This window comes from Synchiropus splendidus, chromosome 3 (assembly GCF_027744825.2).
Source record: "Synchiropus splendidus isolate RoL2022-P1 chromosome 3, RoL_Sspl_1.0, whole genome shotgun sequence".
Taxonomy (NCBI): domain Eukaryota; kingdom Metazoa; phylum Chordata; class Actinopteri; order Syngnathiformes; family Callionymidae; genus Synchiropus; species Synchiropus splendidus.
In genome coordinates this window covers 34905261-34918843 of record NC_071336.1, presented here as the reverse complement: position 1 = coordinate 34918843, position 13583 = coordinate 34905261, and the positions used below count along the sequence as shown (strand labels likewise).

Below are 13583 nucleotides of genomic sequence, written 5' to 3'. Positions count from 1 at the left end.
ATGAGATTTCATGACACAGTGTTGAAGGGTAGATGAGGTTTCATGACACAGTATTGAAGGGTAGATGAGGTTTCATGACACATTACTGAAGGGTAGATGAGGCTTCATGGCACAGTATTGAAGGGTAGATGAGGCTTCATGACACAGTATTGAAGGGTAGATGAGGTTTCATGACTCAGTATTGAAGGGTAGATGAGGCTTCATGACACAGTATTGAAGGGTAGATGAGGCTTCATGACAGAGTATTGAAGGGTAGATGAGGCTTCATGACACAGTATTGAAGGGTAGATGAGGTTTCATGACTCAGTATTGAAGGGTAGATGAGGTTTCATGACACAGTATTGAAGGGTAGATGAGGCTTCATGACACAGTATTGAAGGGTAGATGAGGCTTGTGGATCAGAGTCGAGGAAGGATCCAGCAGAGGATCCAGGAGAGAGAGGAAGAGCTGAAGCTGCTTCAGCAGGAGCAGAAGACCATCAGAGACTCTGCTGATAAAGCAGTGAAGGACAGTCAGGAGATCCTCCAACAGATGATCCAGAACCTCCAGAGAAGAATGTCTGATGTGGAGCAGCAGATCAGATCCCGGCAGGAGACTGAAGCCGCTGGAGTCCGAGGACTCCAGGAGCAGCTGGAGCAGGAGATCGCTGAGCTGAAGAAGAAAGATGCTGAGCTGCAGCAGCTGTCACTCACCGACAGTCACTTGGTCTTTCTCCAGAACTGGTCCTCACCCTCAGAGGCATGACCCTCCTCCACAGAGTCCACACCACCTTCACTCAGCCTCTACACGCTGGAGTCTGGCTCGGGAAGAAATCGTCTTGAGAGTTCCTGAAGCTGAACTAGACAACAGTGTGAGCTTGTGGATTTGTTTATTTCAGTCCAGTGATGATCTGTTTGTCATTTAAAATATGCAAATACCTGGTGATCTACACATAAAATGTCCTTGTGCATGATTTTCATGTTGTAATCATTGTGAGTTTTCCCCCTATCATCTTTGGCTGCATGTCTCTCTGGACAGTTCCATGAAATGCATCTGACTGAGGTCATCTCTCTGTGTTATTGTGTGTTGCTGTGTCTTCTCTCTTGTGTAGATACTGTCAGTTTTAGCTTCAGAAAATCTAGTTTTGATGGAGCAATGTTTCCCCTGGATCTGAGCAGCAGCTTTCACGCGTGTGGAGAAGAGTTGGAGGTTTGGATGGAGCCATGTGAGGGGACATGAGTGGCACTGGAATGATGACTCAGATACACATGTGCATGAAGAATCTAGTGTGAAAATGGTGAATGGCAGCAGGATCAGAATGTACATCACAATAAAAAGGTTTTTGGTTCGACCCTGTGCTTGTTCCAGTTTCGTGTGTTTCCCATCCATCTTCTCCTGCCTCCCTGAGGTCGGGTCGTGGGGGCAGCAGCTGCAGCACAGGAGCCCAGTGTTTCCAGGACCAGTGACTTCAGAGTCATTCTCCTCTCTGTGACTCTCGGATCTAAACCTACATTGATGTATTTAGTTCCATCTGTGGACGTCATGACTTTATTCTCCTCATGGTTCACTGACGTCAGCGGCCTGTTGACCTGGTCACCATGGCAACCATCATTTCCAAGAATCCCTCAGCTGGTTGAAGGAAGTGAGAAAACAGGTGGAACCAACAGGTGGGACCAGATTCCAGCAGCATCAGTCATCAGAGTCACGCCACTGTTGACTTCCTTGTTCAACAATGCAGTCGTGTTCAAGTGTCCCAGAGTCAGTGGAGGGTCAGAGGTGAGGAGGCCAAATCAGGGCTGTTGTTTGGGAAAGACAGTTGTGTCTCACACAGTGGTCCTCACTGTTTCAGGAGCCACATCCTCACGCTGCACGACAGCAGCTGGGAGTCACATGGCAACATGGAGAGGTGGGAGGGTTGAACACTGAAGGAAACCAGCTCTGCTCTGACACACACAGCTCCACCACATGACTCGTCTGGACAGAGACGCAGCAGACAAAGAAGTCACCCTCAAATCCCACTGTGAAAGGAGGCGGGACTCCAGCCAGTCACCTTCTGATCCACGGTGCTGCCAGCTCACCGCAGCTGGACAGATGGTTTCACAACAGGAAACTAGTGCTAGAAGACTAGTCGACACAGTCGACCGTAATCTACCCTGAAATTAGTCGACGAGTCGTGATGTCATCGTTCTTCATGAGAGGAGAAATGCCTGAGGCTCCGGAACCACAGCGACCTAAAAACCTTTTGGGATGGATAGGACACATCAAAGGACACATCATAGGACAGATGCCTTCCACACCACATTTTCAGCAAATTTCAGCAAAAAAATATTTACATACATTTGTTATGAGATAAGATCAGATTTGATTCAATGTCTTTTTGTATTTATTTAAACTCTATTTACAACACTAGAGTCATGTCATGTTGCCGTACACGTCGTACGCTGACTCATCAAAATAAGCCTTGGTTGCAGCCTCACAGGAAGTAATGGGGGAGTGAAGTGAGAAGGTTCCCAGATGAAACAGAGGCCACCAACTCGGCTCTGAAGCTCATGTCCAACCAACCCTGAAGCTTGATCCGTCAGTTCTGTCAATAACGTCTCTGTCATCTATGATGTTCTTCCCACTTTGAAAGATTCCTCTTGAGAAAGAAGGCAGATCTACTGCCCTCTGCTGGTCTGTCACTGTGTCTGAACTAGCAACACCATGCTAGTTTATCTCCAGAGAGTTACCGACACTGAACAGCAGCGCTAACGTTCACTCACCAGGTGCAAACAAGGCTCGACTCATCTGTATGAGTTGGATGGTCGAGTCATTTCCCTCAGTTTCAGTCTGTGGATTTGATTTGCAAACATCAACAGGTTCAGCTCTGATTCATGTTTCCATGTACGACAGTAAAACAAGTGCTGACTCATTGTACACACTGATGCACTTGAGATTATTGAAGCTCTCTCTCTCATGAGGCAGCAAACTGAACCAACGTGAGGCCCGTGGGCCAGAAGAGGCCCTCAAGTGCAGGAGTCCGACCCTGGGGAGGAGTCAACAGCATCAATGTCCACATCAACTTTCCTTCAGAGAGACTCACTCAGTCATCAGCAGAAGACTGAAGCAGAGAAAATAAATGTGGCTGATGTTTGAGATCCAGAGACAAATCAGCGTCGAGGAGAAGTGAGTTGAAGGATCCGATCACCATGGCAACGATCAAAGCTCCGCCCCACCATCATTTACAGGAATCCCAAAGTTGTTTCAAGGAAGTGTGAAAATGGGTGGAACCAACGGGTCGGAGCAGATTCCTGCAGGATCATGTGACTCAGCACTTTGAGTGTGTTATTTTTGTTGGAAATTAAAAGTTCATCAGTTGTGAACCGTCAGTGAAATGGAGAGGACCAACGTTGATCTGCAGAGAAAATCTTTCTCCTGTTCCATCTGTCTGGATCTACTGAAGGATCCAGTCACTCTTCCCTGTGGACACAGCTTCTGTCGGAGCTGTGTTCAAGGTTACTGGGGCAGAGGATTGATTGGGAGCAACTGCCAGTGTCCTCAGTGCAGACGGACCTTCACCCCGAGGCCTCTCCTGCAGAAGAACGTCATGTTAGCAGAGTTAGTGGAGGAGCTGAAGAAGACTGGACTCCAAGCTGCTGACCTCTGCTATGCTGGACCTGAAGATGTGGCCTGTGACTCCTGCACTGGGAGGAAGCTGAAAGCCCTCAAGTCCTGTCTGGTGTGTCTGACCTCTTACTGTGAGCTACACCTCCAGCCTCATCTAGAAGCTCCGGCCTTCAGGAGACACAAGCTGGTCCAGCCGTCCAAGCAGCTCCAGGAGATCCTCTGCCCTCAACACGACGAGGAGAAGAAGATGTTCTGTCGTACTGATCAGAAGGTCATCTGTCACCTCTGTGCTGTGGACCAACACAAAGACCACCACATTGTCTCGGCCGCAGCAGAGAGAAGAGAGCGAGAGAAAGAGGTGGATCAGAGTCGAGGAAGGATCCAGCAGAGGATCCAGGAGAGAGAGGAAGAGCTGAAGCTGCTTCAGCAGGAGCAGAAGACCATCAGAGACTCTGCTGATAAAGCAGTGAAGGACAGTCAGGAGAGCCTCCAGCAGATGATCCAGAACCTCCAGAGAAGAATGTCTGATGTGGAGCAGCAGATCAGATCCCGGCAGGAGACTGAAGCCGCCCGAGTCCGAGGGCTTCAGGAGCCGCTGGAGCAGGAAATCGCTGAGCTGAAGAAGAAAGATGCTGAGCTGCAGCAGCTGTCACTCACCGACAGTCACTTGGTCTTTCTCCAGAACTGGTCCTCACCCTCAGAGGTCAGTGAAGACACGCTCTCCTCCAGGACCCATGTCCGTCCTCACTGCTGCTTTGAGGAAGTGACAGCAGCCGTGTCAGCCAGCAGAGAGCGACTCCAGGACCTTCTGAGAGACACCTGCACCAACATCTCACTCATGCTCGCGCCACAGACCAGAGCTGAGTTCCTCAGGTTCTCACGGGACATCACTCTGGATCCAAACACTGCAGGCTCATGGTTGTTGTTGTCTGAAGGAAACAGGAAAGTGACAGACATGGGAGTAGGTCAATCTCCTCCTCATCCAGACAGATTCATTAAATATTTTCAGGTCCTGAGTAAAGAGCCTCTGACGGGACGTTGTTACTGGGAGGTGGAGAGAACAAAAGTCATTCATGTAGCAGTCTCATACAAGAACATCAGCAGATCAGGAGAAGAAAGTGGATTTGGATTTAATGACAAATCTTGGTCTTTATATTTTGATGACACTGATTGTTCATTCATACACAACAGCATCGTAACTGAAGTCTCCACAGCTCCACCCTCCAGAGTGGGAGTGTACCTGGATCACTCTGCAGGTCTTCTGTCCTTCTACAGCGTCTCTGGAACCATGACCCTCCTCCACAGAGTCCACACCACCTTCACTCAGCCTCTACACGCTGGAGTCTGGCTCGGGAAGAAATCGTCTTGTGAGTTCCTGAAGCTGAACTAGACAACAGTGTGAGCTTGTGGATTTGTTTATTTCAATGCAGTGATGATCTGTTTGTCACTTAAAATGTACAAAAACCTGAAGGTCGATATATAAAATGTCCTTGTGCATGATTTTCATGTTGTGATTATTGTGAGTTTTCCCCCTATTATCTTTGGCTGAATGTCTCTCTGGACAGTTCCATGAAATGCATCTGACTGAGGTCATCTCTCTGTGTTATTGTGTGTTGCTGTGTCTTCTCTCTTGTGTAGATACTGTCAGTTTTAGCTTCAGAAAATCTAGTTTTGATGGAGCAATGTTTCCCCTGGATCTGAGCAGCAGCTTTCACGCGTGTGGAGAAGAGTTGGAGGTTTGGATGGAGCCATGTGAGGGGACATGAGTGGCACTGGAAGGATGACTCAGATACACATGTGCATGAAGAATCTAGTGTGAAAATGGTGAATGGCAGCAGGATCAGAATGTACATCACAATAAAAAGGTTTTTGGTTCGACCATGTGCTTGTTTGACTTTTGTGTGTTTCCCATCCATCTTCTCCTGCCTCCCTGAGGTCGGGTCGTGGGGGCAGCAGCTGCAGCACAGAAGCCCAGTGTTTCCAGGACCAGTGACTTCAGAGTCATTCTCCTCTCTGTGACTCTCAGATCTAAACCTACATTGATGTATTTAGTTCCATCTGTGGACGTCATGACTTTATTCTCCTCATGGTTCACTGACGTCAGCGGCCTGTTGACCTGGTCACCATGGCAACCATCATTTCCAAGAATCCCTCAGCTGGTTGAAGGAAGTGAGAAAACAGGTGGAACCAACAGGTGGGACCAGATTCCAGCAGCATCAGTCATCAGAGTCACGTCACTGTTGACTTCCTTGTTCAACAATGCAGTCGTGTTCAAGTGTCCCAGAGTCAGTGGAGGGTCACAGGTGAGGAGGCCAAATCAGGGCTGTTGTTTGGGAAAGACAGTTGTGTCTCACACAGTGGTCCTCACTGTTTCAGGAGCCACATCCTCACGCTGCTGTTTGTGGATGAGGCCGGCGGCGACAGCAGCTGGGAGTCACATGGCAACATGGAGAGGTGGGAGGGTTGAACACTGAAGGAAACTGGAACCCAATACGACCCTAACCCTGGCTAAAGGTACAGTATAACTGTACAACTTCACACACACACACAGGTATCTCTATCCTTATGAGGACCTTCCAGTGCCATCACCCTTTCCCCAGCCTCTGCCTCTAAACCCTACCATTCAAAACACATGGCTCACCTGAACCAGGACTCTGAACCAGGACAACCTGCAACCCAGTTAGAATCGCCCAGTTATTTTGACCTTCAAATCTCGATGTCGACACAAAGCAAAATGTCATCATCATATCAGTGTCACGTCAAAGATTGCACACACACACACACACCGCTCTCGTCACCTTGATGAAAGTAGGTCCTCACAGCCTTTATTTTATTTTATTTGATCTGTCAGCACTTTATTGGGAAACACTTTCCTAGTTGGTGGGACCCCCCACTGACCATGACAATAAATTGGATTCTGATTCTGATTCTGGTTTCTAGTGATGTGCTGAGGAGACTTGAGGAAGCAGCTCAGTCGCCAGCGTAAACAGCATGACGGGGTTTCACACAGAAACCTGAGCAAGAGTGGGCGGGACCTGGCGTTTGAGCCGATGGGTGAGGAACCACCCTCCAGCACTCCCACCCTCCCTCCGCCAACGAGGCCGAGCGTCTGCCAAAACGTCCTCGCAACATGAGACAAACAAGTTGAAACACGACTCCATGCCCTCGTTCCTGTGATGCGTTTGTTCTCCACGCAGTCTGAAGATTGTTGAAACAATGGTGTTTGGCTGAAATCTACATTAAAGTTTGGTGCCGATGTGTGCGGCTCTTCGACCTCCGTGCTCATTCCAGCCGTTATAAATCTGGCCAGGAGGAGCGCCACGCTCTGAATCCGCCGCTCGCCGTGCAAATCAATCATTCCTGCAGCAGATAGGGACCAACACATTATCAGCGCCGGAGCAGAGGCTCCTGCGCCGCAGCAGCGTCGCCGCTTTTGGTCTGAAAAAACCCTCTTCACCTTTCTCTTATCCTGAGTTGATATCCGTCCATGTTACAGTGTAAATGATGCAGAGCCCCGAAGGCAGCCAGTTTGTGACTCCCAGGTTTCCATCGCCATGATTTGACTTCAACCTTCGATGGTGACGGGGGCACGAGCAGATTTTAAATCGACTTGGCTCATTGGTTTGATGGCAAATTCACAAGGCATGTTCCAGATGCTGTTCGAATCCAATCGACGGATGTTTTCCATTTTGTTTGGACACCTCCAGTTTATGAAAATGAAATAAATAAATGAATTGAATAATTTCCAAAAATGATACTATTATTAAAAAATGTAAATGTGATGGCTCTCTGAATTGGCATGAAAATAAAAATTATAAAAATAAAAATGATTCAAATTAAATTACAAAATAAGTTAAAGATAACGTCATTGAATTAATGACTACAATATGAATTAATAATTACTATAAACAAACTATTTGCTGTGACAGTTATGAAGGGCCATTAAGTTCAAAGAAAAAAAAATGTTGAGGGATGATGTTGATGTGATAGTGAGTGTGGATGTAATGTGTCACGATGAAATCACATCACTAAAATAAACACAGGAAATGTTGTTTGGCTGAGTCTCATTACGTTTGAAACATAATTCATTTAAGGATACATGGAAGTGTCTCACACACTTATTTGAGAATCGATTTTATCGATTTTTTAAAATCAATTTTCATGTATTTTGAGCGTCAAGAAACACTCCTGAAAATAAGGAAGTTATATTTTGGTTGCAAAGCAACAGCGAAATTGTCCAAAACAATGTGACTTGAGTAGTGTTATAGTTCTAATCTGACTCCAGGAGGGAAGCTGATATGCAGTTTAAGGGCCACATTTGGCCCCCGGGTCGTTTAAAAAGGAAGCCTTATGATTCATCACAGATCTTCTGCATCAGAGATCTTCTACACCGCCAATCTGAGGAGAGGGAGGGAGGGCTTTTGGAGAGCGGAGGAAGGTGCTTGTGCAGTCGGTCGTGTGTACTTGTACTTTGTAAGAAACTGTCAGGATCGATTTGGTTTGAAGAAAAACTGTCCTTTGTTCCTCCCACTTTGGAGAAGAACTTACAGTACTGTTCTTGTCATTTGCTCAAAAACTACTTCCACCTTAAGTGCACTGCCACCTGCTGGAATCAAGTGCTGCTGATAAAACTAAAGGTCAGCAAATACGATGAAAGTGCAACTCCCCTGGTCGTGAAGGTCTCTGCAGAGGCCTGCTGTCCTGAGTGTCTTCTGTTCACCGCGGCTGGTTGGAGGATGGACTGAAATATCCGAGTGAGTGTGGTTCAACACTTGTGCTGTGACAGCTGATTCATGCCACCCCAGTATTCAGTTTGCCAGCTCATCATGTGCAGGGAGAGCTCTCGTGTCCTTGTTCAGGTGCGCAGAAATAGCTGGGGTCGACTCGGACTGGGCGGCAGAACACTGGTCTGTCGCGTCACCGGTTGTTACCTTTAACTTAAACATGCTGTGGTACTGTTGAGCTGACGTCAGGACATGAGGAGAAGAATAAAGAGAGAGTTGGAGAGGTGCTCCTGCTCACACAAGCTCTGCAACATTAGCGCAATATTATTCATCTCACTTTAGTCATATGACAATTAAATGACTTTTTTTTGTCCACGCTCAATTATTGTCAGAGCATTTCTTTTTCCCAGTTACCATCATTTATACATAATATACTATAATATAATATAGGTTTGCAGCCAAGTGTGAAACGGCCGGGATAAGGATCGGCACCTCCAAGTCTGAGGCCATGGTTCTCGACCGGAACAAGGTGGTTTGCTCTCCCCGGGTCGGTGGAGAGTTCTTGCCCCAAGTGGTGGAGTTTAAGTATCTCGGGTCTTGTTCTCCAGTGAGGGAAAAGGGGAGCGTGAGATTGATAGTCGGGTTGGTGCAGCGGCAGCAGTGATGCGGTCGCTGTATCGGACCGTCGTGGTGAAGAGGGAGCTGAGTCACAAGACGAAGCTCTGGATTTACCGATCCATCTACGTTCCCCCCCTCAACTATAGTCACCAGCTTTGGGTCATGACCGAAAGGATGGGATACAAGCGGCAGAGATGAGTTTCCTCCGCAGGGTGGCTGGGCGCACCCTTAGAGATAGGGTGAGGAGTTGGGTCATCTGGGAGGAGCCGCTGCTCCTCCACATGGAGAGGAACCAGCTGAGGTGGCTCGGGCCTCTGATCCGGATGCCCCCTGGACGCCTCCCTGGGGAGGTGTTCCGGGCATGTCCTAGCGGGAGGAGACCCCGGGGAAGACCCAGGACTCGCTGGAGAGATTATGTCTCCGGTCTGGCCTGGGAACACCTCGGGATCCCCCGGGAGGAGCTGGAGGAGGTTTGTGCGGACCGGGAAGCTTGGGCCTCCTTGCTCCGAATGCTGCCTCCGCGACCCAAAGAAGGTATATAATATAATATAATATAATATAATATAATATAATATAATATAATGATTTTAATGTATTTTACATTTATTAATCCCTGACCTCTTTTTCTAGTCTTGTTGTTGAAGTCTTGTCTCGTGTAGTTAGTTGTTTGTGGAGTTCAATACTCGCACATTTATTTGTTTTATTTAATTTCGAAAATTACATTATGTGTTATATGAATTGTCTATGGCCAATCTGTTCAGGGTTCTTTTAATTTATCGTGCATCCACACATATTCTTATGATTACAGACACACGTTCACACGCACCTTATGTGTTGTTTTCTGGGGACATTAACTTGAACCAGGAGTCTGGTAGCTCTGCTCTGACACACACACAGCTCCACCACATGACTCGTCTGGACAGAGACGCAGCAGGCAAAGAAGGAGGCGGGACTCCAGCCAGTCACCCTCTGATCCACGGTGCTGCCAGCTCACCGCAGCTGGTCACATGGTTTCACAATAGGAAACTAGTGCTAGAAGACTAGTCGACACAGTCGACCGTAATCGACCCTGAAATTAGTCGACGAGTCGTGAGGCCATTGTTCTTCATGAGAGGAGAAATGCCTGAGGCTCCGGGACCATGGCGACCTAAAACCTTTTGGGATGGATAGAACACATCAAAGGACACATCATAGGACAGATGCCTTCCACACCACATTTTCAGCAAATAAAATGAAATAAAACATTTACTCACAGTTTTTCATGAGATACGATTAGATTTGAGTCAATGACCTTTCGTATTTATTTAAACTCTATTTACAACACTAGAGTCATGTCATGTTGCCGTACACGTCGTACGCTGACTCATCAAAATAAGCCTTGGTTGCAGCCTCACAGGAAGTAATGGGGGAGTGAGAAGGTTCCCAGATGAAACAGAGGCCACCAACTCGGCTCTGAAGCTCATGTCCAACCAACCCTGAAGCTTGATCCGTCGGCTCTGTCAATAACGTCTCTGTCATCTATGATGTTCTTCCCACTTTGAAAGATACCTCTTGAGAAAGAAGATAGATCTACTGCCCTCTGCTGGTCTGTCACTGTGTCTGAACTAGCAACACCATGCTAGTTTATCTAGCATGGTGTTGCTAGTTTATCAGTTTCAGTCTGTGGATTTGATCTGCAAACATCAACAGGTTCAGCTCTGATTCAAGTTTCAATGTACGACAGTTAAACAAGTGCTGACTCATTGTACACACTCATGCACTTGAGATTATTGAAGATCTCTCTCACATGAGGCAGCAAACTGAACCAACGTGAGGCCCGTGGGCCAGAAGAGGCCCCTCAAGTGCAGGAGTCCGACCCTGGGCAGGAGTCAACAGCACCAATGTCCACATCAACTTTCCTTCAGAGAGAGCCACTCAGTCATCAGCAGAAGACTGAAGCAGAGAAAATCAATGTGGCTGATGTTTGAGCTCGAGAGACGAATCAGCGTCGAGGAGAAGTGAGTTGAACAATGCGATCACCATGGCAACGATCAAAGCTCCGCCCCGCCACCATTTACAGGAATCCCAAAGTTGTTTCAAGGAAGTGTGAAAATGGGTGGAACCAACGGGTCGGAGCAGATTCCTGCAGGATCATGTGACTCAGCACTTTGAGTGTGTTATTTTTGTTGGAAGGTTCATCAGTTGTGAACCGTCAGTGAAATGGAGAAGACCAACGTTGATCTGCAGAGAGAATCCTTCTCCTGTTCCATTTGTCTGGATCTACTGAAGGATCCAGTCACTCTCAACTGTGGACACAGCTTCTGTCAGGTCTGTGTTGAAGGTTACTGGGGCTCAGAAGGTGAGAGGAACATCTGCCAGTGTCCTCAGTGCAGACGGACCTTCACCCCGAGGCCTCTCCTGCAGAAGAACATCATGTTAGCAGAGTTAGTGGAGGAGCTGAAGAAGACTGGACTCCAAGCTGCTGACCTCTGCTATGCTGGACCTGAAGATGTGGCCTGTGACTCCTGCACTGGGAGGAAGCTGAAAGCCCTCAAGTCCTGTCTGGTGTGTCTGACCTCTTACTGTGAGCAACACCTCCAGCCTCATCTAGAAGCTCCGGCCTTCAGGAGACACAAGCTGGTCCAGCCGTCCAAGCAGCTCCAGGAGATCCTCTGCCCTCAACATGATAAGGTGAAGGAGATCTTCTGTCGTACTGATCAGCAGGTCATCTGTCACCTCTGTGCTGTGGACCAACACAAAGACCACCACATTGTCTCAGCCGCAGCAGAGAGAAGAGAGCGAGAGACTGAAGTGGATCAGAGTCGAGGAAGGATCCAGCAGAGCATCCAGGAGAGAGAGGAAGAGCTGAAGCTGCTTCAGCAGGAGCAGAAGACCATCAGAGACTCTGCTGATAAAGCAGTGAAGGACAGTCAGGAGATCCTCCAGCAGATGATCCAGGACCTCCAGAGAAGAATGTCTGATGTGGAGCAGCAGATCAGATCCCAGCAGGAGACTGAAGCCGCTGGAGTGCGAGAACTTCAAGAGCAGCTGGAGCAGGAGATCACTGAGCTGAAGAAGAAAGATGCTGAGCTGCAGCAGCTGTCACTCACCGACAGTCACTTGGTCTTTCTCCAGAACTGGTCCTCACCCTCAGAGATCAGTGAGGACACGCTCTCCTCCAGGACCCACGTCCGTCCTCACTGCTGCTTTGAGGAAGTGTCAGCAGCCGTGTCAGCCAGCAGAGAGCGACTCCAGGACCTTCTGAGAGACACCTGCACCAACATCTCACTCATGCTCGTGCCACAGCCCAAGACCAGAGCTGAGCTCCACAGGTTCTCACGGGACATCACTCTGGATCCAAACACTGCAGGCTCATGGTTGTTGTTGTCTGAAGGAAACAGGAACGTGAGGAACATGGGAGAAGATCAATCTCCTCATCATCCAGACAGATTCATTAAATATTTTCAGGTCCTGAGTAAAGAGCCTCTGACGGGACGTTGTTACTGGGAGGTGGTGAAGACAGGAATAGTTATAGTAGCAGTCTCATACAAGAACATCAGCAGATCAGGAGAAGAAAGTAGATTTGGATATAATGACAAATCTTGGTCTTTATGGTGTGACGACTCTGGTTGTTCATTCAGACACAACAGCATCTCAACTAAAGTCTCCACAGCTCGACCCTCCAGAGTGGGAGTGTACCTGGATCACTCTGCAGGTCTTCTGTCCTTCTACAGCGTCTCTGAAACCATGACCCTCCTCCACAGAGTCCACACCACCTTCACTCAGCCTCTACACGCTGGAGTCTGGCTCGGGAATAAATCGACTTGTGAGTTCCTGAAGCTGAACTAGACAACAGTGTGAGCTTGTGGATTTGTTTATTTCAATGCAGTGATGATCTGTTTGTCACTTAAAATATGCAAATACCTGGTGATCTACACATAAAATGTCCTTGTGCATGATTTTCATGTTGTAATTATTGTGAGTTTTCCTCCTATCATCTTTGGCTGCATGTCCCTCTGGACAGTTCCATGAAATGCATCTGACTGAGGTCATCTCTCTGTGTTATTGTGTGTTGCTGTGTCTTCTCTCTTGTGTAGATACTGTCAGTTTTAGCTTCAGAAAATCTAGTTTTGATGGAGCAATGTTTCCCCTGGATCTGAGCAGCAGCTTTCACGCGTGTGGAGAAGAGTTGGAGGTTTGGATGGAGCCATGTGAGGGGACATGAGTGGCACTGGAATGATGACTCAGATACACATGTGCATGAAGAATCTAGTGTAAAAATGGTGAATGGCAGCAGGATCAGAATGTACATCACAATAAAAAGGTTTTTGGTTCGACCCTGTGCTTGTTTCACTGTTGTGTGTTTCCCATCCATCTTCTCCTGCCTCCCTGAGGTCGGGTCGTGGGGGCAGCAGCTGCAGCACAGAAGCCCAGTGTTTCCAGGACCAGTGACTTCAGAGTCATTCTCCTCTCTGTGACTCTCAGATCTAAACCTACATTGATGGATTTAGTTCCATCTGTGGACGTCATGACTTTATTCTCCTCATGGTTCACTGACGTCAGCGGCCTGTTGACCTGGTCACCATGGCAACCATCATTTCCAAGAATCCCTCAGCTGGTTGAAGGAAGTGTGAAAACAGGTGGAACCAACAGGTGGGACCAGATTCCAGCAGCATC

General features: G+C 47.8%; 1 protein-coding gene across 1 annotated transcript; it reads left to right on the top strand.

Annotated features, from left to right (window-relative positions):
• Positions 1-3347: 3347 nt before the first annotated feature.
• LOC128755998 (uncharacterized) lies at positions 3348-13232 on the top strand. The gene is made up of 3 exons (XM_053860121.1): positions 3348-4965; positions 5962-6039; positions 11123-13232. Exons 1-3 carry the CDS (start codon positions 3353-3355, stop codon positions 12753-12755), a joined length of 3324 nt encoding a protein of 1107 aa, XP_053716096.1. The 5' UTR covers positions 3348-3352; the 3' UTR covers positions 12756-13232.
• The last annotated feature ends 351 nt before the right edge of the window (positions 13233-13583 follow it).